A 23,989-nucleotide genomic window follows, 5' to 3' on the forward strand; every position below is an offset into this window, starting at 1 on the left:
CTGCATGCACATAGTGCACAGACAGATATGCAAACACAATACCCATACTGATAAAATTAAAATGAATATTTAAAACAAGACAAAAATATTAAAAATATCCTTTAAAAATGTCACCACTTGTTGCTGATACTGTGTCATTTGCCTGTCTTCTTGACTATTTTTTAGTCCATAGTAGATACCAATATTCCAACCCTTTGGAGACCAACTCCATAAGAACCTAGCAAAAACACCTTGGCGAACACATTTATTTAATATGGGGTGGGGTATTGCTGTCTCTGTCAGTGTGTATAGGGTGGTAGGGAGACAACCAGAGGGACTTCTGAAGTAAGAGGCTGTTCTGGCCCCAGGCTGGGGGTCAGAGAGCAGACTGAGGGTGTAAGGGGGGTGTGTTAAGGGGTTAGGGCGAAGCTCTGCACACATCCTTGGGACCAGTCCAGGCCCACCCAGTCACCAAAGCAAGAACCGAATAAATAAAGTGCAACCGTGGGGTTGGGGAGGAAGGGAAGGGCACGGGCACACCCACGCCCACAGCCCACATTCAGTGCTGCCGGGTCTGGCCCACCTCTTAGCCAGACCCTCTTGTCCAATCACCCCTATGTCCATCCCTCCATGAGTCAAGCAGGGCCCTTGTGCAGCTACTGGAGGTATCGATAGGCCTTAAAGCAGTGGTTGCCAGCATCAGCTACTACCACGTGGCCATCCGAGGTCAATGCCAAGCCCTGTGGGCCATACAGTGGCTCTGCAGATGTGTTGATATAGGACAGGAAGGAACCAGAGCTGTCGAATACCTGGGGAAGACGTGGAGAATGAAAGCAGAAGTAAAGTCAGGCAGAGAAGAGTCTGTGTGGGGAAAGACAGAGGCACGGAGAAAGCCTCGCTCTCAAGCCACCCCTGGCCTAACTCACCTGTATGCGGCTGTTGCCCCAGTCGGCCACGATGATGTTCCCATTGGAGTCCACAGCTACTCCCGTGGGGGCATTGAACTGTCCATTGCCCTCGCCATGCGAGCCAAATTTGAAGAGGAACTCTCCATCAGCACTGTACACCTGGTGGGGGAAGGGGCTAGGGACTAGGAACCTGACCTCAGGCAGAGGGCAAGGCTTTGGAGGGTGGGTCGAATTCTCAGATCTGCAGCTTAGCCCAGAAACTCTTCCCAGGGATCACACTCTGTATCCCACTGCCCAGATGATGCTTCCCTGGGGGTGTGGTACTTCCCATTTCTCTATTTTGACACTGCCACCCTGCGGGGACAGACCATTCTCCATTCCACCTTCTCAGCTTGGGTCTGTCTCAAGTCTGTCTTTCATATACACACTGCTGTACCTGTCTCAAGATCTGGGTGCTCTCACTTCTCATCTAGACCGCTGTCTCTAGCACTGCCTGCAATTCCTAAAGCACTCCCCACAGCTCTTAAAAGGGAGTCAGCCCTTCACAGGGCTCAACCTCACCTTGCAGCAGCAGACCTAGTCTGAAGTACCTAGGGTACCATAAATGTTTCCAGAGCACCACAAATGATGTCGATTCCCATTTAGCATCTTCCTTCCTTCCTTCCCTCCTTCCCTCCTTCCCTCCCTCCCTCCCTCCCTCCCTCCCTCCCTCCCTCCCTCCCTCCCTCTTTCTCTTTAAAATATAGGGTAGCACATACACCAGGCAGTCCTTGCATTTTTCATGTAGACAAAGGTGACCTTGAACTGCTGATCTGTTTGCCTCCACCTCCAAGTACCGGGATTACTGGTGTGCATCATCACACCTAACCTCTTCTGTGTCCTTTGCCTCAAACTCCCTCCTTCTCTATTTTTTGGTTAGTTCTACTGGTGCTTTAGGTCTTGCCTTATATCAAAGCCTTTTGCTCAGCCCTCCCACAGTTCCCTGTACCTATTCCGGAATCTACCACTTCATATTGTAATTTCCGGGTTGTTTCCTCTACTCTGACCTATTCAAACCAAGAAGACAGGGAGTGTGTTTGTTTTGCTTAGACTGAACCCTCAGCTTCCAGCATAGTGCCTGGGACAGAGCAGCCATGCCATAAATGTTTATTGGTTCAGTGAAGGATTTCAAGGGGGCTTGAAAGAGGAGGGAAGGGAGAAGGGAGTTTTTTGAGGAGGAGGGATGTGGGGCAGTGGTCATGGAGGGGAGGACACTGACCTTCACTGAATGGTTATGGAAATCCGTTACTACAATCTCATTCTTGTTGTTCACAGCCACAAAGTGGGGCCCTGAGAAGAGAAAGTGGGGGGGAGGGTTAAAGCATTAAGCTGAGGCACTCCATCAGGTGAGAGGTAGGATCTCTGGGAGGGGTGAGAGACCCTGTCTCTGGGAGGATGGAACTAGGTAGTAGAAAAGGGGAATCAGGGTCAAGATATAGAAGGGGTCTTTACAACAGGAGGACCCTGGGAAATCCTATAGAATTGGAACATCTGGATCTTGGGGTTGTTTTCTTATACCTGCAAAGTGGCGGTCAGTGGCCCCACGGCCTCCAAAACGCCCAACAAGCTTGCCATTGGGCTGGAAGGTGAAGACACAGCATGATTTGTTATCCACCACAATGATATGTCCATTCCGGTCCACAGCCACTCCCTTGGGTCCCATGAGGCGGCCAGCTCCAATCTTGGTCTGTAGGAAAGTCATACCATAAAGGACTTTATCTTGACTGGTATAGTACGGAGTAAAGTCTTGACCTGGTATCAAAGCAGAATCTTAAGCTGGTGCTAGACCGCTTCAGGGCCTGACCTAGTAACATGGCCATCTGAGCAGGTCACCAGGGGTTTGCAGTACAGTAACAGCAAGCTTCTCACCTTGAACTTGCCCTCAGGAGAGAAGATGCTGACCCAACGGTTGTCATAGTCTGCCACAATAATGTCTCCATTGGTGTCCACTGCCACACCCGTAGGACGCTGTAGTTGCCCAGGTGAGCGCCCACGGACCCCAAATCGGAACTTGAACTGGCCCTCATTGGAGAAAACCTGGAGTAGAGGAGCAAGGGAGGGCGCAGGGAAGAGGGAACACTGTGGGTACAAAGGAAAGGGCGCTGGGTCCTAGCAAGATCCCATTTATTCAGCCACTCAACAAGTATGTGCTGACACCATGCCAGGGGTAGAGGAATCTCATGAGAGCTACCTTAAGGACATGCAATGGAGGTGTGAAGGGCAGTATGAAAACACAAAAGGGACCAAGGGTATGGTGGGGAAAGGTACCAAGAGAAGGAGATATGTGAGCCAACAGTCAATAAAGATTTCAATTGATGAACCATCTAGAACAATCTGTGGAAGGTACAGAGGCTAACTAGCATGAGCCCTGTTTGAGGACCTCACTGGTGTGGCTAGAGTAGCCAATAGGAATTACATTTACCCTGGCTATAATTAAGAGCCACTGACAATTTTATGGCCAGAGAAGCAACAAGATCAGATCTGCTTTAACAGAAGTAGTCTAACAGAAAGGAGTCAGGACTGGAAGCTAGCCAACCAGCTAGAAGCGGAAGTAGGAATCTAGATGACAAACGATGAAGGTTTGGACCAAGGAAACAATCTAGAGGGAAGCAGATGGATTCAAGAAAAATGCAGGAGAAAGACCCAACAGAATTTCACAGCCAACTGGAAAGGGGCAGGGAGGGAGAGTTGTCAAGAACTGTTCTATTCGGGTTATAGGCTGACAAGGCAGCCTTTCTTCTGGACAGAATAAGCCTTTTTTAAGGTTTTTATGTGTATGGGTGTTTTTGCCTTCCTGCATCTCTATAAACCACCAATGCAGGTATCCATGGAGGCCAGAAGATGGCACTAGATCTCCTGAAATTGGAGTAAATTGTGAACTGCCATATGGTTGCTAGGAATTGAACCCTGGTCCTCTGGAACAGCAGCCAGTGCACTTAACCACTGAGCCAATTCTCCAGTCCTCTAGAATGAGTCTTTCAATCTCCCCTTCTCCTTCTTTTCCATCTTAGCCTCACAAGATGCTAAGATCTCTTTATCCTCAACTGTCTCTTTTAATCTTTTCCTCTTAGATCACAGCTTCTAATTTAATAGACCCATTACTCACTGCAGAATTCTCACACACTCTACTTTGTTATAGCCTCTGGGGACACAAGATGGATGGATCAGAGCCAAGAAGCTACCACAGAAAGCTCAGGTTTTCTGAGCCTTGGACTTGGCGTTCAGTTCAGCCCTGCTCTCACCTTCATGGGCTGGGCTTCCCAGGGATAGGTCTCCCAGACTTGTTCCACCACAGCATCTCACGTCTCCTGACATGGACCTTGGAGCAAGCCTGCACCTGGCCAGCCTGCATAGCACTTGGGATCTGCACTAGTCTTTGCAAAGTCAGAAATGTCAGCAGGAGAAATGAAGTACCAGAGGGTAAAGAACGGAAGTGACGGAACTAAAAGGAACAGGTAGGTCAGCAGTGAGGGGGTCCATGACCCTCCCCCTGCTGGCAGCTTCAGACATTCTCCCTGCTGTGAGATTCAGACTCACAGTGGGGTCTGGGAAGCCTCACTCTTCCCATCCTTTCTCATACCCCCTATTAGTACTGGCCAACTCATGCCGGGGCAGTAGCAGTGCACACCTTTAATCCCAGCACTTGGGAGGCAGAGGCAGGCGGATTTCTGAGTTCCAGGCCAGCCTGATCTACAAAGTGAGTTCCAGGAAAGCCAAGGCTACACAGAGAAACCCTGTCTCAAAAACAAACAAACAAACAAACAAACAAAAAACAGAACTGGCCAACTCCTATTTATCTTTAGAATTCTAAATTTCCAGGCCACTTCTTCAGAGTTTCCACTTTGTTCAAATCAATACATACATGGAAAGTTAGGGCCCTACAGTATGCACTTTATAACTTTCTTTGTAACAACTGTCACTTGGTAGCTGTATCTGTGACCTCCCTCTTCTAAGGTTGTAAGCCCTGTCTGGAGCTGGTGCAGCATCTGTTTTGTCTGCCACTGCATTTTCAGTTGTGTGTAGTTTCTGGCATCCACTAGGCATTCAACCAACAAAAGAACACCCAATTCAATCTCAGGCCTGAACTCGATGGACAGATCCATTTGGAAGCCACATAGCAGCCTCAAAACTAAATAGGGATAAAAGTGAACTCCATTCTCCATCCCATCCCTCTTTACCATGACATTTGGTACTCAGTGAAAGCTGCCACACTGTTTCCTTCACAGCACTAGAATTTACTGGACTCTTCATTTTGGCCTCTATATCTCTTTCCTAGACCTGGCAACATTAAGTAGATCTCTGACTTTAAGTACTTCATTGGAAATGACAACAAAAAGAGACAACAGACAAAACCAACAAACCAACCCAGAGAAGGAAAAGTGTGAAAGCCACCACAGCGAAGGACTGGGGGAGGTCAGAGGGGAGTGTGATCGGCACATAGCACAAGGGATGTTCCAGAAAGAGCGCATCAACATTTTTGGACCAAGGCAATGATTTAATGCCAAATATTTACAAAGTAAGTTATTCATTCAAAATCACAAAGTGTTTTCTTGCTGTTGTGTATGTGTGCTCTGTCAGCAGGGCTCCACCCTGCCCGACTGAACAAGCTCACAGGAATCCCCAGCGCCTCATTAAGCAAAAGGGGTGGGGTCATATCTTCTCAATCCCGGCAGAGTAAGTGCTCAGCTGTGGAATCCAAGGAGCTTCCAGCAGCTCTGATGTCAGGGTGGACTTGGGAATGGAGAGTTGAGCAAGGACTGTTACAGAATAGCTGCTGACTGGAAGAGAGGACTATGTCAGGCTTCCCACAGCCCTTCACCAGACCGTCAGGTGGCACCAGTGTTTCTGCATGTGTGCTAAATGCCCAAATGTTTGCACAACACGACAGATGTCCACAGATCTCAACCTTTGTGCTAGAAAGCATTTCTACCTTAAAGGGAAAGAGGGGCAGAGGGTTTAAAGGTGATCCTGAGGAGAATCCCAGCATAACCCCAGAGGTTTCAAGTTTCCCCTCATCATCTAGGCTGGCCCCAAATCCCTTCCTGGGTTTCTCTGTTCCTCTACCCTAAGAAAAACAGTGAGCCAATAGGCCTAATAACCTGGCTGCAAGAGTTTTTGCTAGATGGAGTGGAGTCAGGAAGTTGCAGAGAATGATAAGAAAGGCAGAGCTGGATTCATGACAAGGCTACTCAGGCAGGGTCAAGAAATTTAAAGCTGTTTTAAAATAAGGATCTTCATGGTTAAGGTTTAGCTGCTCAATAATACATTTCTGAGAACTAAGGTGCACAGTAGCAAATCTTACAGGGTAAAATCAAAATTCTATAATCATTTCCAAAACAATTTACAATGTGACCTCAGCCACCTCAAGTTCCGAACAGCAAGCCTCTTGGAGCCGGGATGAGATGGGAACTTCCCGCTCCAGCACTTTCCCACCTTCTTGCCTTTGCTTATAGTCCATACCCAGACACTGATATATTTAACAATAGCTAGGTGTTAGGTACAGTACATTTAATACTCTCAACTATCCTGAGAAATGTGTTTCCTAATTTTACACGTTAGTTAACTACAGTGCCAAGAGGTCACATGACTTGCTAGTCCAGGGAGAGCCAGGATTGGAGCTGAGGTATCTGGTTTCAGGGCCTAGGCACTCAATCACTACAGTATCTACCACACTCGTGCCCACTGTGCTAGGATCAGTGCTTTCTGCAAGGGATATGGAGAAGAGAAGCTATGCTTCCTGGTTGTAGCAAGGAGCTTGCATTTCATCAGAGACCATGAACATTGAGCATGACTGATGTCTAAATAAGCTGCGAGAGGCACAAGGAAAAGAAAGGCAGGCACAAACCACTTGAGGTTGTGTGATACCCTTTTGCTGATGAAAGGTACTCTAGCCAACCATATGGCTGCATTCTCCAGGCAGATAACAGATACTCTGGAGCCAGGCTGGTATGCTGGAAGATAGCTGGGAAGGGCAGATCTGCAACTGGAACATTAAGACAAAGCAGACCAGCAAGCAGAAAGCTCAAGAACAGAGAAAGAAAGGAGCTGCCGATCTAGAAGCTTACACAATCATAGCATGGCCGGAAGGGAGAGGCCACAAGCACAGGAACCCTGGTCCGGATTGAAGGTCCAGGGCACTATTTTGTCCTGGGTGAGCAAGAGATGCTTTGATTCACTGCTCTTTAAAGACAGTATTGACTATGGGTTTCATCTTCCAGGAGGGAACCTGGAAGGCCACAGAGTGAGTCCTTTCTGGTACTGAAGGAGCTGAGTGAACAGGCTTACCTGAATACACTGGTTGTTGCTATCTGCTACTACTATGCGGCCACTGCTGGCAGCGGACACACCTTGTAAATTGGTGAATTCACCCTTCTCCCTTCCACGACTGCCTGTGGGTAAGAGATGAGATGGGAAAAATGCATGAATGCTGAGATCAGTTTGAGCCTCACTCCCCTCCTCCCCAAGCCTCCTGCCTGAGCCAGCCCCCACCACCCTTCCCTGGGCCCTCACCAGCCCCTCCCTTCAACCTTCATTTAACTCTGCCCTTAGCCTTCATTTGGCTCTGTGCTTGGCCCTCCTACCAACACGAAAGACGAGTTCATCCTCAATTGGATTGTCCTTCCGTTTGCCACCAGTGCTGTACATGGAGCTCGGCCTACGCACTGCCTTCTGGCGCACATGACTGCCAGGACCACCAGGAGACTTGACCCGGCGCTTCACATCATCTGGTGAAGGTGGCAGGTCTCCCGGTCGCAGGGCACGCACACGGAAAGGGCTGCCACGCACTGGCTGTCCATAGAGCAGCACTGAGAGGAGCAGGTCACCTTCTGTGCGTGCAGTGTACACCAGCTCATACGTGCCATTTTTGTGGTCCACCACCGGTACTGTAAGGCGCACACCATCGGGGCCAGTGATCTCTGCACACAGCTCTGCACTGCCTGTGCGCACCAGCCGCCCATCTTTGTCTTTGGTGGTGACAGTGAGTGAAGCAGGCTGGCCAACCAGTGCCTGGCGCAGGCCCTCACCTGTGGCCACTGTCTCGTGTGCTGTAGCACTGGTGGTGAGCAGTGCACCCAGATTGAGCACCGATCTCCGCAACCCATCTACTTCAAGGACCAGTTCCAGCTGTGCATTCTCATGTGGCCTTTCTGGGAAGGCCTGAGCTGCCAGAGCAGCCAGCCTCTCTCGCATGTGCTTTCTTACTAGCAAAACCTCAGGGGCAGAGCCCAGTCTCAGTGCCTGCTCTGCAAAGCTGCAGCTACTGCCAATGTGTTCCTGACCCTGGCGCAGTGTGTCTAACTGTGTCTGCAACACCTGTTGAAGAAGTAGAGGAGCAGTGAGTGTGCAGACTGGAAAAAAGAAAGGCGCTGGGATTACTGATGAGCTTATAGTAGCATGGCAGGAAAGAAAGATAGAGATACATGTGGACTGGGAGACGGATGACCACAGCAATGACAGACCATGTCAGTGTGTGGACAGGGAGACGGATGACCACAGCAATGACAGACCATGTCAGTGTATGGACAGGGAGGCAGATGACCACAGCAATGACAGACCATGTCAATGTGTGGACAGGAAGACGGATGACCACAGCAATGACAGACCATGTCGATGTGTGGACAGGAAGACGGATGACCACAGCAATGACAGACCATGTCAATGTGTGGAAGGGAGGCGGATTACCACAGCAATGACAGACCATGTCAACACATGTGGACAGGGAGACGGATGACCACAGCAATGACAGACCATGTCAATGTGTGGACAGGGAGGCGGATGACCACAGCAATGACAGACCATGTCAATGTGTGGACAGGGAGGCGGATGACCACAGCAATGACAGACCATATTAATGTGTGGACAGGGAGGCGGATGACCACAGCAATGACAGATCAAGTCGATGTGTGGACAGGAAGACGGATGACCACAGCAATGACAGACCATGTCAATGTGTGGAAGGGAGGCGGATTACCACAGCAATGACAGACCATGTCAACACATGTGGACAGGGAGACGGATGACCACAGCAATGACAGACCATGTCAATGTGTGGACAGGGAGGCGGATGACCACAGCAATGACAGACCATGTCAATGTGTGGACAGGGAGACAGATGACCACAGCAATGACAGACCATGTCAATGTGTGGACAGGAAGACGGATGACCACAGCAATGACAGACCATGTCAATGTGTGGACAGGGAGGCGGATGACCACAGCAATGACAGACCATGTCAATGTGTGGACAGGGAGAGGGATGACCACAGCAATGACAGACCATGTCAATGTGTGGACAGGGAGACAGATGACCACAGCAATGACAGATCATGTCAATGTGTGGACAGGGAGGCAGATGACCACAGCAATGACAGACCATGTCAATGTGTGGACAGGAAGACAGATGACCACATCAATGACAGACCATGTCAAGAGGCAAAAGGAAGACTGGAAAAAAAGGAAACCTTATGAGGACAACGGAGGCAGTAAGACCATCTCATCACAGACCATGGTTAGCAAAGGTGACCCGACGCACCTTCTGCTTGGCCCCACAAATGCTCTCCAAGTCGCTGACCAGAGCCTGCTTGCGCTGCTGCAGAGCTTGCTCCAGGTCCTCAAAGGCTGCACTTATCTGGGCCAGGGCCTCTGCCTTGCGCTCTTGCAGCTGCTGGCTGATGCCCCCAACCAAGGCGATAGCTGCAGACAGCTGTGGCAATCTGAGGAGGTGAAACATCTCATACCAGGATGGCTGGAGGGTGTCCTGGACAAATCAGGCCTCTTCAAAGAGGGCCTCACTATCGCCCTCTGGGAGATCCCCTATTTGACTTCATTTCTGAAGTCCTTCCATTTCTGCCTTTCCCAGACCCTTTCTTTCCCCTCCCCAGGCCCCTGCCCTGCCCCTAGTAAGGCACCAGTCCCCAGAAGATGCCTACCGGCCACGCACAGCTTCAAGCTGGCGCTGCAGAGCTGCCTTGTGCTGCTCCACCACGTCCCGCAACAGCACTGTACCATGTTCACGGTGCTCCCCTGCGCGGCACTCACCACACATGGCGGTCTCACAGGCCTCACAGTAAAACTCCATCGTCTGGTGGTACAAGGGCTCCTGTGAGGCAACAGCCACACTGCACTTCTTTGTCCCCTCCTCTAGGGCCCTCTTCACCCCTGCAGAGTCCATCACCCACCACCACCCTACCCTCATCACCTCTCCTTCTCCTCCCACCCCAAGTCCTGGCCTCACTGGGCCTCGCTTGGGCCCACCTTGCCTTCATGGTTGGGGCAGGAGAGAGGGCGACCAGCCACTGCGCTGAGGGGGTGGGGGTCTTCAGGGTCGTGGGCCCCATCAGGTGCCTGCTGCATGGCCTCCATGAGGCTGCTGATGAAGAAGTTGTTTTGTAGGGCTGAGACACCCTGTTCTGGGAGGATCGATGTCTGCCGGCACACTGGACAGGACAGTGTCAGGCTCTGAGGAGGGATGTAGTTCTGGAGGCATCTGGCCAAGGAAAAGGAAGAGTCAAAGTGGGGTAGAAAAGCGCCCCTCAGAGATGCCTAACCCCTCTACATAGGTGTGCAGTTAGGATTTCATTTTGAAGCACCTTTGTGTGGTGTACACAGGCCGCATCCACCAGCAGGTGCTGAAAGGCCTCTGAGGACTGAGCAGAAATGCATCCCTGGTCTCTCTAAGAACAGATGAGTCTACATTCCTCGGCTTGAACAAACAAAGGCTCACCTTCCACAGGTATTTACCAAACCTCCTCAAGAAAATATGTACCGAGCCCTCATCCCGCTAGTCCTGGCCCCTTTAACTCATTAAACATTTACCAACTGCTTATTCTTGCCAAATTTGTGCCAAGCTCTGGGAATAAAAAATAAAACACAGTTCCAGCTTTTAAAATAGTTCTAGTCTTCAGAGGGATAAACAAAGACACAGAATTAGAGTTTAAAGATTAAAGTCCTAGAGCTAGTGTACCTCAGTTCAATCTCCAGGCCAGCGACCTAATCCACTTATAACCCCTGACAAGTTACTTTCACGAACCAAGGAGTCTTCCCATATAAGATGGTGACAGCACAGAATTCTGCCACACCGGGGGGGGGGGGGGGTTAAATGTAAATGTCCCGCTTACATGTAAGGGGATTAAATGTAAAGCCTGGCCCACAAAAGCACAACACACAGAGAACAGGGGAGCCGGGGAAGTGCACGTGGCTCAGGGGGGTGGAGACAAGGCCAGGAGCTGCTGCTTCAGAGGTCAAGGAAACCTGTGTGGAGAAATAACTGTTGGGCCAAGCAGGGAAAGGTGGAGGGAGGGAAGAAGGGTACAGAAAGTACTTTAGCAGGATAGGGGCAGCAATGGATGAGAAGAGGAGGAGCCTAGCTGTGGGTCGCAGCAGCATCGAACAGCCACAGGAGGGCGAATCTGAGGGAAACATGATAAGGCAGAGGCACCATCACAGAGTTACCAGTTACCAAGGACATGTGTGTTAGATGCTATGCTTTGTACTTCATGAGACAGGACACAGAGTAATCACACTAGTGAGTGTTAGAGCCTAGATTTAAATGCAGAGCAAGTACGTGTTTAACTAACACACTCAGGATATTTTAGGCAGGACGTGAGATAGACCTGGATTTGGGTTATGAGTGGGAACACATTTACAATGAAGAAACAGGGCCAGGTGTGGCGGCACTATCATCCCAGCACTCTGGAGGTGGGTAAGAGAACTGCCTCGATCACCATCAGCCGGGGCTATGCAGTGAGACCCAGCTGGGGTTGGTGGTGGAAGATTAGATATAGGGAGTAAGAGGGATGAAGGGGGAGAGGCGATGCAGTCAATGACAAGTAGATATGGGGCAGAGAGAGACCAGTCTTGACTGGCTCCCGGCCTCCTAGCTTAGGCATCTCAATAATGGTGACACACATCAAAATGAAAACGCGCAGAAGAACAGCGCTGTTGAGAAGGGAGTTTAAGCTGAGACAGAGGTGAGGGTCATCGACAACAGCCAAGGTCGAGGAGGACGAAGTTGAAGTTGCAGACACTGGTAGGAAAGCGACAGAGAATTCAGCAAAGATGACCGTGACGAGCAGAGGGCATGGGTGGAGAGGCTGGAGGAGTGGCTGTGTCCACTCAGACATGGGTCCGTCTGGAGGAGGGAATGACTCACAGGGTGGGAAGTGGCTCAGGAGTGCAAAGTGCCCACTGCATTTGGCAACCATGAGGAGCCTTTTCTCTGGGAAGGTGATAGCAATGGCTGCTGCCAGGGAGAAGTCGGAATGATTCAAGTTGAAGGGTGGAGGGGGGTTGGGCAGTTGAGTGGGAAGGGTTGAAGGACTGGACGGTGCTGCAAGGAGACAAGAGGACAGTTCTCTGCTAATAAGGGTACTTTATTTAATTTTGCAGTCCATCCAATCTACTACCGAGCCACACCTTCAGCCCACTCTTAATGGGGATTTGAGCTTCTCTTTAAGCTGAAGTTAGCAGTAGAGAGGGAGCGATGCAAGAGACTAGGAAACCAGTAAGACAATGTCTTGGGGATGGCTGGAGGCTTGGTTGGCCTAAAGGAGAGGCATGAACCCCATTCTTTGGAGGGGAAGGAACAGGAAGGGTGGCTTTAGTGGAGCACAGGGACAGAGTCAAATAAGGGTGCTAACGTCTCAGGCGGGCTCAACCAAAGAGTGAACACTGGAGGAGTTAGGGATGATGGTGGCTGGGATTAGTCACCGAGGGAGGGAAGCATGAGGATTACTAGGAGCAGACAGTAGACTAAAGGCGGCCGTGCTTGGAGATGGTGAATCTACAGGGGAAAGATACCTACGGTGCAAACTGTCCTGTATCCCAGACTCTTCTCTTCCTCTTGCCTATGCCTTCTGTTCTTAATTAAAATGTAACAAACATTACATGTCGGGTATGATCTTGAGTGCTTTACAAATAATAACTGGTTTCTCTGTGACCTACTTCTCCCTGACGTCCCTCCCAGTAGAGTGGTTTTTGTTTCATGCTCCACATTCCTTAGGGCCAGAAGGTGGGGTTGGCTCCTCCTTCTTCCCAACTGGAACATTCTATGTGTCTGCAGCTCCTTTGAAGCGGCTCTGGTCTGCCTATGCCCACCCCCTACCCTTGCTGCTGTCTCCGCTGACCTAGGAGTTGTTTCTTCACTTATTAAAGTACTTTTCCTGACTCAACTCTTTCTACCCCCCTCTCACTCCCTCCCGTTCTGCACTGTTCTCAGAGGCTCTGACGTCAACGGACGACCTATCTCCATCATGGTCTCTTCATCCTTACTGCCTCACCACCGAGCTTGTCCTTCACCTCATCCATCCACTCACATTCTCCCACTACCGCCCATATCAATGGCCACCTCTCGACTCTGAAACCTGTCCCTAATGACACCCAACCCACTATCCTAGCTCTTCTCCCTCCATCACCTTGAAGCTGATGGATAACTCCTACTGGTCAACATCCTTGGACTGCCACTGGTCCAGTTTCCAACTGGTCTTGTTTCTTCTCTTGCACCCCTTTAAAATTCACTCTCAATACAACTAATAAGCTTTTTAAAAAGTCCAGTCCAGCCCGACATGATGGCACACACCTGTAATCACAGCAATTGGGAAGCTGAGGCAAGAGGGCTACCTGTTCAGCACAAGCCCAGGCTACACAGAGACTCTCCGATTCCACCACCTCCTAGCTCCTGCCTCACTCACCAGCCTCCAGGGCCTTCTCTTCTGGTCTCTTGTTTGCTTGCACTTGTTTACTGTTTACTTCTTTTCCTTGTTATTATTTTAGATTTTTTCCTTTTGAGACAGAGTCTCACTACATAGCCCCTCTGGCCTCCAAACTGACAAGAACTAAAGGTGCATTCTTCCACACCCAGATTTGTTTGTTTCCTAAGGCAAAGATTTTTCTATTGCCAGCACCCTTCTCTTCTCTCATATCCCTGTTATATGTTGGGTAGCCTGGGCTATATTCCTTTGTAATTGAATGACTCAACCTTGGTTTTCTCCTCTCTAAATAGGAATGATGTATCTTTTGGAGCTGGGAAGAGGTCTCAGCTGGTAAGAGAACTTGCTATGCAAACATGAAGGCTTGAATTTGAATCTCCAGTACCCGCTTTAAAAGCCAGGCATAGCTGCACATGCCTATAACCCTAGCATTGGGGGTGATGGTGACAGCAGATCCCAGGAACCCACTGGCTAACCAACCTAACCAAACAATAAGCTTCAAGAAAAGACCCTATTTTAAGGCAATGAGGCAGACAGTAATAAAGGAAGACACCTGATATCTTCCTCTGGTCTTTACATGATATATGTGAACTCACACACCTAGAAAGTGCACCCACTCATACACCATACATAGCCAAAGGGGGGAAAATGCATCTTAAGTAAAATAATACATGTAAACCAAGTAGAAAATCTATAGCCAACTGTAAGCAGTCACTTTTCCCCCAAGAGTACTCAGTGATCTAGGTATACAAGTGCAGAGACATCCAGTTATAGCTGTGACACAGCACTGAGACTGTGACATATGGAAGCCAGGGGGAGGTGGCACGTGGGAAGACCGGGAGCAGCCGAGGAGCTTTGGCTTTAGAGCGAGTCAAAGGTGTCATAGAAGTAGCAGGGTAGAAGGAGCTAGTAAAGGAAGGGCTGGAGTTCACAATCATGGAAGTACTACTTTCCAGAGTCAGACAAAGTGAGGTCCACAGGCTGATGGAAGAATCTGAATGAGCAAGGAGGCCAAGATCCTTGCCCACGGGTAACCAGGAAGAAGATAGTAAAGGTGGAATCTCAAAGGGCAAGGCTGTCAGGGAAGCAGGAGATAGATGGAAAGTTTGGAGAGACTCTGGTAAGGAGACCTGGGGACAACAACATCAAAATGCTGCCAAAACATGTGAGCATGCAGAAAACCATGTGACTCTCTAATGGGCTTATGGAACTCACCTCCCAGGCCATAGCTAATTATTCACTATGCTCCAGCTCACAGGGTTTCTCATAGGCCCCTTATCCAACACATTCCCCAGGCCACATGGCGTAGCTGAGTTTTCCATCCTGCCTAGCCTTCTCTTAAATTCCCTTTACCTAACTCCTGGGATGCACAGGATTCAACACACTTTAATGGATTACTAAGCTCACACAGTTGAATACTGTATCTGCAGAATTTACTGTGAGTGTAACTCACGGGTCTAAATGCAGCTCTATAAATACCTGATTGCTACCTCCCTCACTTTACTACAAACCCTCAAACCATAAAGATCATGTCTGTAGGACTGGATACGATGGTGAAGCACATGCCTTCAATCCCAGCACTTGGGAGGCAAAGAGGAACAGATCTGTGTGCATTCAAGGCCAGCCTGCTATACATAGTGAAGTCCAGGACAGACAGGGCTATACAGTGAGATCTTGTCTCTTGTCTCAATAAATCCATTTTGATTTTTGCTCCTTGGCGCATACTCAAGCACTTGGCTAGGGCCTGATACATAGCAGTTACTCAATAAAGGAGTATTACGAGAACGAAGGCAGGGTGTGCAGAAGCCTAGAGGCTGGGCAGCACCGCCTTTCACTTAGTTCCTCAGAACAGGCAGGGAAAACAAACCTAACTTCAAATATCCATTCCTCCCTCAGTCACAAACTACACTAGCCCCAGTGCTGCTTGGGAGTCTCCGTGCTGATTTCTCCTCTGGCCACCTTGAGATCTGGGAAGGAGCCGACAAGCCTTACTCTAGGCAACTCTCTGGCCCAGTGTTCAGAGCTCCTGATCCTCTGCTAGCTTACTGCAACCAAATCCCTGTCTCTTGCGGGACGGGGTTCATTTGTCCTCTCTCCCATGTATGGACATTTCCCTGGTTTATAACATGGGTTTTCCTTGGGGCGGGGGAGAAGGGAGGGACTGCAGGGTCCTTGTCCCCCTCCAGTAGCTCTCACCTTTCGCAGAAGGTATGTAGACAAGGCAGAACTTTGGGGCACCGGTATCGATCCAGGCAGATACTGCACACCAGAAACTGCTTGTCCATTGGCTGCACCTCCGGGCCAGGGCTGTCTTCCCTCTTAGCCATGGTGACCACAGATGGTTCCTGCCACTCACACCAGCCTGTGTACAGAGAAACAGTCAGCAGCAGGGAAGCCAGCAGTCCCTCTCCCCCTCTTCCCACCAGATTCCTGCAGAGAAATGTGCCCCTTTCCTCCCTGCAGGGACAGGACAAGGTGGTGGCTGAAGTACGTGGGTTGAGTGATTCCTGAGCATGGATGGCACTGTTTTAGAGCACAGATTTGGAGTTACACTAGATTTTAAAGGCCCTCTTTTGGCAGTTTGGTGACCCTGGATCATTCTTATCTACAAGCCTCAGTTTCTAATTCTTAATAATGCAAATACTAACACCCATCTCACACGCTCACTTTAAGAGCCTGAGAGAGGTACATGTCAAGTGCACAGTACAGGGATGAATTTGCACTGACACCCCAACTCTTATTCTGCTCAGTGCCTCCATCCAGCCTCTAAGAGTCTTTCAGGTAGCCCATCCCCCACCACTTAGCTCAACTGCCTGGGGTTGACCCCATCAGTATTAAAGTTAAGGATGACTCCCAAGCATTCCTTTCTCCCAAATCCCAAACTGCTGTCCCCATCTCTGGCTGCCCAAGTTCTCTACTAGGATGCAGTAACCAGTGTTCTGCTCTTAAACCTGTACCTTCCCATCCACTGCCCCTTCTAACCAGAGCGAGTTTTCTGAAACACAGATTTGACCCTACCACTGTTCCTCTTGACTTCCTTCGATGGCTCTCCACTGTCCAGAGGAGAAAATCCTTAAACTGGCCCTAGAGGCTGAGTAGCAGCACTTTGTCCACACCTCTCGCTCAACCTCTGGCCTTACAACATCTGATCTGTCATCGTGGTTTCACTTCCTAGAAAACTCCATGTTCTCTTTGTTTCTGTAGTTAGACATTCTGAACCCCTCTGCCTTCGATATTCCCTTGCCTAACTTTCATGGAAACGTCACTTCCTTTAGGAAGGCCTGACTTTCCAAAGTCAGCATTAGGTGCTACCCCGTTCCTTGTATTTGCTCCATCCTAAACCTTACCCTATACTATAATTTTGTTACTTCTCCATTCCCTTCCTATGCAGTGTTCTTACAAGCAGACATAATATTTTACTTCTCCATTTCTAGGACTTAGCAAGGAGTGTGTTACAAAGAATGATCTATCTTTACTGAATTGGATAACTAATTCAAAATATTTCTTTAGTAAGTGTCTGCTGTGCATAGACACTGGAAATGTCTGAGCAAAGGTGAGGAAGGGACAGTGGGCAGCTGGGTGTGTGGTGCACACTTTTAATCCCAGCATGTGGCAGGCAGAGGCAGGTAGATCTCTATGAGCTTAAGGCCATGAGTTCCAGGATAGCCAGAGCTATATAGAGACCAGTTCTCAAAAACAACAATGAGAAGAAAGTATTATAAGTAACAAGTAAATACATGATTGCCCATAGGTGGCAAGAAGTACTATGAAGAAAAAATGATGTGATGAGAAATAAAATTCTTTACTGAGTGATGACAAAGGGCTCTGCAAGCAGAGAATGTAAGTAGGGGTGCTGGTAGGAAAGGTGGGGAGACTCGGCAGGGCTGAGACAAAAGGGCATGAACATTCTTGATAGAAGGCTCATACTGACATGGACCATGTGCTTAAAGCAAAGTGAATGCCAGCAAGCACTAAGTGAGAGGACACAGAGATTACAAAGGACTAAGAACATTACTTTATCCTAAGATAAGCAAAGGGATGAGGCAACTTACAAAGGAAGGAAAACAAAGTAGAACTCGCTTCTGGTATGACAATTATGGAGGAATAGCAGGTGGAACAGAGTGAGTGAGGTCATCAGAAAACTGCCCCAGTTCTTCAGGTGACAGTGTTACAGAGCCAGAGACAGAAAGGTAAACTAATGCAAGTAGTGTCTGTGAGGTTCAATCAGGACAGTGCCATAGACTGGATATCAGAGGGGAAAGGGGGACAGTGATAACAACTCCCCAGTTTCTCAAATGAGCAAATAGAGGGCCATGGATAGACAGAAAGAGTCTAAGGTGTGGGGCAGGAGCTGTCTGAGGGAATGCGGTTTCAGACGAGGTAAGTCTGAAGTATGGACATGGTCCAGGTGGAGCTGTTAAGCGAGAAACAGAATACAGGCACTCGAGAGAAGTCAGGGTTGTTATTGATTTGGAATCACTGGCGTATTAATGGCCCTTAAAGCAATAAGAATGGATGAGAGGGTGTCTTGGGACAGACGGTGGAGGGTGATAGTGGGTGGGGTGAAATAGGTTATAGACTAGAAGTGTTCACTACATTTGGCTATGGCAGAGTAGTTCAGGTCAGTGATGAGGAGGTGAAGTAGCAAAGCAGGTGTAGACAATCCGTGAAAAATAGTTATCCATGAAGAGGCTGAAAAACAGGCAGTGACTAGGACCAGATCACCACTGCTGTGCCCAGCTTCAAGCACCACGGGCTTCCTTACGACAATGAGTGAATGACAGCCCATAGGCCGCTTCAGGTTTGAGAAGGTGCAGGAGAAAGGCTAAAGCGCATGTGTGCAGTGTGTACGTGCTGGTGGGTGTGGGGACGTAAGGAAGGACTCACTTGAGAAACTTCTCTCCTGATGTGGGCACTGACATCTTGGGGAACTTAATACCAGGGCATCATTAGAGGGAGGGAGGGCAGCCAGGGGACTGGCAGGGCAGGGAAGTTGGAGGCAAGCTGAAACTTCAGTTTGTAAATGGCAAGACTGGGAGGTAGAGTACCAGTCAGTAGCAGCTGAGCCGGGCTGGGGCGGCTGGACATTAGGCTCCACCCCTCTTTAAACCCAGGGGATCTCCCAGCCTGTCACACAGAAGTGGGAATTGGGCTCTGTCCAAAGACCAACCGCTCCTCCCTCCCTTCCCCTTCCTGCTTCAGCTTCCCACTCTGATACACAGGGCATCACATCTGCTGTGGCTATGCCCCAGCCTGAATCTAGGATTCGACAGATTGATTCCCTAGGCTCTTTCAGATCCTAGGTCACCTCTCTATTCTAGAGATAATGCCTCCGACTGGCCAGGACTCAACTGGGCTGTTTATCACAGCAGACAGTTGGAGGATTCTGGACACAGAACTAGGATGCAACCTCCTTCCTTGGGTATCTTCATCCCTTATCCCACCCATCTCTTTTATGGCTCAGTTCTAAAGGCACTTCAGTCCTCATCCAGCATGCAGTGGACACCTCTGCTGGGATACAAAGATAAATGAACACAGCTGAGCCTTCATGGATTCCACAATTGAATAAACAGACTTCTGCAATGCAGCGTGGTGACAAGCACAAGGAAACAGATTGTTCTCAGAGTACAAAGAAAGTCCCCGACCTGGACCTGGGGCAGGGATGGGCTCAGAGGAATGGAGATTGAGGATGGGTAAGTTACAGAGTACATGCTGCCTTCTGCCTCTGGAGGCTGCATCACTGGCTGTGGCAGGAGAGGGCCAACAAATGAGATGCAGAGCTAAGCAGGGGCTACACCACACAATGCTTTGGTGCCTTTATTAAGGACTTTAGACTTTACCCTCTTCCCTGCTAGGGGATTAAGGCTTTATCCAAAGTGCAAAGGGAAAGTTTGGTGGTGGTTGGTGGGTGGGGGCTAAGCCCAGAATGACAAAAGTAGATGTTTGATTGCAGTGTGGAAAATACAGAGGTCAAGAGTGGAAGTTTGAGAAAGCAGCCTGAGGAGGGTGGTTGCTAGGAGAGGCCAAAATAGTTTTCATACACAGAAACTAATAGAATCTGGTAACTGGTTGGCTTTCTATGAGGAGACAGGGTAGAAGAAGAGATAAGAAATGGTTACTAGTTTTCCAGTTTAGAAACTGAAAAAATTTAGCTGACAAGATACAAGTCCAGCATGTAGCAAAATGACTCCACGGTGCTCACGGGACACAGCTGAAGTGGACCGATCCAGCTGTTGGTTAGAAAGGCAACCCAAGTCAGGAAAGAGAAGACGTGGATTTAGATGTCTTTGGTAGAGGAATATCTCTGAAGCCACAGTGAAGAGGATAACACCAGGGAGGAGTGAGAAAGGAGAGCCTGCAACTTAGCCCCCTGGAATGCCAACATTTAAGATAAAGGCTCAGAATGAAAAGTCTGCAGAGAAGATATCGGAGACAGGAATGGCAGAGAGGAAGCAAGCTATCTGGAGGACAAGGGAGAAGAGAGCGTCATCATCAAGGCAGTGATTGTCAGTGGGAAATAAAAGAGACCCCGTGATTTAAAGGCCACAAAGCTGCTGCTCTGGCCTCAAGGAGTGTAGTTTCTGCGAGCTGGAGAAGTCAGACTCAGAGAGTTAAGTTGATTTTAAACAAACAAAGACAGCTAGCACTGAATGAATGAATGAGACGCTGGACATACAGGGAGAAAATATGTTTCAAAGCTTTTCAGTTTTTCCAGATTCTCAAGCATCCAACTTCCCCCTCCATGTTCTCCTCCAATCACACAACATTCCCACCAGGCAGGATTTCCACAGCTGTGATCTGGAAGTGACCACAGGCATTGTTGAGGTGTGTATGGGTGTGGGGAGTCAGCTAGGCTCACCTGCTAAAAAGACCCACGCCTACTCACTAGCCTCCAGGTATATTTGATCATTTGAGGCTCAGAAAAATAACAAATGTCTGTAGGTTGTAGCCTTTGGGCTTTCTCCAAATGAGAAGAAGCAACAATGGATGAGGGAAAGCCCTAGGACCTGAGCAACCCTTCCCTTTCAGGGAAGGGAAATGATGAAATTCACATTACTAACCTCCTCCACTAATGCCTGACAGAGTCAGCACAAGGAATGCCCCTGGACACACTCTACAGCAAGCCCTGCATCCAGGAACCAGACACAAAAGGCTGGATCAAGTGGCTCCCTACTTTTTTACCTGTGGGAAACTGATAAGGACCAGGAGACTGACATGTCCAAAATACTAGGACTGACATTGTAGAGAATGAAAAAAAGGAAGAGATGTTTGAACTGGATCTTGAGGGGGAAACATGAGTTTGACAGGTACCTTGGGAAAACTGCATAAAAGAACAGAAATATGAAACATTTACAAACAGACTCGTAGTGTAAAAGACCCCAAAGGGAAGCATCCATGGTTTCCGATCTAAGCACCTCATCGGTGGCCCCCCACTGCCCATTTCTTGCGCGTTTAGTTCATGGGGTTTTGCTTCAGGATCTCTTCTGTTTACATACATACTCTGCCCGGGTAATCTCATTGTTTACCACAGTCCTAATTCTCATCCCATTCTAACAAGCCTCAATGCCTTGTTCTGAAAGACTCCCTTGAATTCAAGACCTGTACATCTAATTGCCCTTCTGGACATCTTTGCCTGGATGATGAACAGGAATAGTCCCCAATTGAACTCCCTTCCCCCTGACCTCCTCCTCCTGCTATGCCTCTCCTCTCCATAAAAGATGCAGCCATCCCCCGGGCCTCATCAGCCAGAACCCAGGTAATCTCAACTCTGACTTTTCTCTCACCTCCACATACAAGGTTGATGTAACCTTGATGCAAAACTGGGCTCAAGTTTAAAAAGGCAAGAGATGTATCCATTAGGGCTGGGGTCCCCATGACCCTATACCTGTGCATGCATTTATACATACATAATAACAATAATAATCAAAGAAAAAGAGGCAATCAACTTAAAGATGAGCATGGGAAGGGTTAGTAGGAATGTAACTGGGAGAGGCTGGAGGGAGAAAAGAGAGGAGAAAAGTGATGTAATTCTATTTTTAATTTAAAATGTATTTTTTTAAGCCATGAAATTTAGGATCCAGTCCTGTCACTAACTCTACCACACAAGACAATATCTAAGCAACTTTTTACCCCATACCCATATTTGTACAATGGGAAGAAGAGGGTCGTCTTGTTTTCAAAAATCAAGGCTCCTTCAGACTGCAACGTGCCATGACTAGATCCCAACGCAAACTACCTTGATGATTTGACTGCTAATTTCCATCACATGGTTAAGCATGTCAGAGAGTGCTCACAGGCTGCCCCTCCTCTTGCTCTCCAAAATAAATGTTTCCTGAACTTGTCACCGGTGGCACTCACTCTCAGGACTCTTCTCTAGAGCAATCATGTATCTTCTGAACATAGGTGATACTATCCCACCGATGGTTCTTTTTCTCAAGTTCTATTAGCAGAAATGCCACCATCCCCTAAGCAGCTGAGTTGGTAACTACCATATAGAAAGTACTCAATAGATGCTGGTGACAGAAGAGTTATGTTTAAAGTCTGCAGGTCCCTCTCAGCAAAGAGAAGCAAAATCAAAAGCAGAAACAAGACAAAGGAACAAAATTCCAAGGAGAGAGACCTCTATAACACAAGGTAGCTTCCCACAGCATAAGTAGTAAGTGCTCTATTGCTGGAGGCATCCAAGCCGAGGGAGGGAGGCAGGGCACCTGTCAGGCCTGCAGCTCACATTCCTGTTCTGCAGCAAACCAGACCTCTGCTTAGGAGATAGGCACTGATGTGCTGGAGACCTGGAAAACCAGTGCACCCGCCCTGAAATCTCAGATCTTCCCTCTGGAGCAAGTCCTGGGTTTTTGCGGTTCACATTGGACTCCCACACCAGGAACATGCACAGGGAGGGCCTGCCTTTTTTTTCCCCCCTGTCAGAATGACCTCCCTGGGGTGCAGCCTGCCCTTCCAACCTGCAACCATCTGTCCCTGCAGGTTTGTGGCCCAGGTTCTGAAACCAAGTCCAGGAGGAAGGAGGTGGGAACCAGGGAGGGGACAGGAGTCCTCCAGTCAGGGCCCAGGCGGAGGGAGAACTAGAGGGGTCCTTTCCTACAAGAAACAGCCTCTGCAGGAAGCTTCCTGTCCAGCAAGCAGTGCCCGCAGCGGAGGAAGGATGTCCTCCATCCTGGCTGGTGGGCTTCTTGGTGCCTAAGGAGGACGGAGAAGGGAGCAGGGGTGGAGGCGTCTGCACCCGGGAGAAAGGAACCTTTCGGACGAGCGGGGCCACAAGATTCCAGAGTGCCAATCAGCAACCCCACCCACCCACCCACCCCCCACCACCATCGGCCGCAGCTTTCGGTACCCTCCGCCAACACACAGGCTCCCAAAACCCGCGCTCCTAAAATGAACCATCACCCATCCACCCGCGCCTCCCCCCACCACACCGCCCGCAAACATGGACCTCACGTGAGCAGCCACAGCCCAAAGAATCCCCCGCTGCTCTCACAGACCCGGACACGCCTCACGTGGACAGAGACAGGAACAGCTTTTGAAAAGCATCTGCGCCCCCACCCAAAGACGCTCGGACCCATACACCGCCGCTAGCACCAGGACCCGCAACCCGAAACACAAGAGGACCAGACGCACCCTTGGGGCCCGCGCAGCGCACTCACGGCGTGGGAGCAGGATGGAAGGGCAAGGCCCGGACTGCAGCCACTTGGAGCGGCCCGCAGCGCTGCCCCCACTGCCAGCGCCCGTCCGCCCGGCCCTGCCCGCGGCGCCGCCCCACGTCCCGCGCCTCCGTCTGTCCCCGCGCCGGCGCCGCCGCCGCCGGACCCGTCGCACAGGCCGGAGGGAGGGGCCGGGGCGGGGCTGCGGACCGGTCGGGGGAGGGGGCGACTCCGTAGCCGAAGGCCCGCCCCAGCCACGCCCCCACATCGCAGGCCACGCCCACTAGCCCCTCCGCCCCTGCGGCTCCTGGCGCTCCCTCTGCGGTGCGGTTGGGAGCTGGCAAACGGATCCCGGATCCTAGATCCGGGATCCTCGCCTGCTGCCTCCGGTTCACAAGGCCTAAGGGCGAGGGCGAGTAGCTGGGCTCTTATAGTGGCACTTGGTGCCTTCAAGTAAAAGCAGCTAGAACCAGCTTCAGTACTCCGAGAGCCCGTTCCAGCTGCTTCTGGTCACTCCTTCCTTGGCTTTCCCGGAGGCTCCTGTGAAATCTGCCCGTTTGGTTTCCACTGAGCAGGAGGGAGGGGGACCACCTGTACCTCGGCCCAGAACTCTAGGAGAAGGGGTTTGCAGGCTAACTGGGAGACTTCATTTCGGTTTTAGGTGCCTCAGGAGCCGCCTCGTGAGGAAATTGGGTTTAGA

The 23,989-nt window shown here is 49.8% G+C and overlaps 1 protein-coding gene across 4 annotated transcripts; it reads right to left on the reverse strand.

Moving 5' to 3' along the window:
* Window positions 1–229: 229 nt before the first annotated feature.
* Trim3 (tripartite motif containing 3) lies at window positions 230–23,469 on the reverse strand. Of its 4 annotated transcripts, none has more exons than XM_034502161.2 (12): window positions 23,293–23,469; window positions 15,830–15,995; window positions 10,182–10,413; window positions 9,857–10,026; window positions 9,460–9,640; window positions 7,508–8,240; window positions 7,212–7,315; window positions 2,796–2,963; window positions 2,445–2,613; window positions 2,146–2,216; window positions 906–1,046; window positions 230–788 (listed from the first exon to the last, which is right to left on the reverse strand). In XM_034502161.2, the coding sequence occupies exons 2-12, from the start codon at window positions 15,958–15,960 to the stop codon at window positions 636–638; spliced, it is 2,253 nt and encodes a 750-aa protein (XP_034358052.1). In that variant the 5' UTR covers window positions 15,961–15,995; window positions 23,293–23,469; the 3' UTR covers window positions 230–635. The 4 variants fall into 4 exon arrangements, with proteins under 4 accessions (XP_034358052.1, XP_034358061.1, XP_034358044.1 ...); XM_034502170.2 differs by having other exon boundaries at window positions 9,857–10,008; window positions 23,267–23,468; XM_034502153.2 differs by having other exon boundaries at window positions 23,267–23,468.
* Window positions 23,470–23,989: the final 520 nt, after the last annotated feature.

The sequence above is a fragment of the Arvicanthis niloticus genome, chromosome 1 (genome assembly GCF_011762505.2).
Source record: "Arvicanthis niloticus isolate mArvNil1 chromosome 1, mArvNil1.pat.X, whole genome shotgun sequence".
In the NCBI taxonomy this organism is placed as follows: domain Eukaryota; kingdom Metazoa; phylum Chordata; class Mammalia; order Rodentia; family Muridae; genus Arvicanthis; species Arvicanthis niloticus.

Excerpts from the sequence above, each read along its gene's own strand:
- Trim3 (XM_034502161.2), bottom strand. The coding sequence starts at position 15,960 with ATGGCTAAGAGGGAAGACAGCCCTGGCCCGGAGGTGCAGCCAATGGAC. Across the intron at positions 10,027-10,181 it reads GCCCCAACCATGAAGGCAAG|GAGCCCTTGTACCACCAGAC; the intron begins GTGGGCCCAAGC and ends GTTGCCTCACAG. Across the intron at positions 789-905 it reads GGGGCAACAGCCGCATACAG|GTATTCGACAGCTCTGGTTC; the intron begins GTGAGTTAGGCC and ends CGTCTTCCCCAG.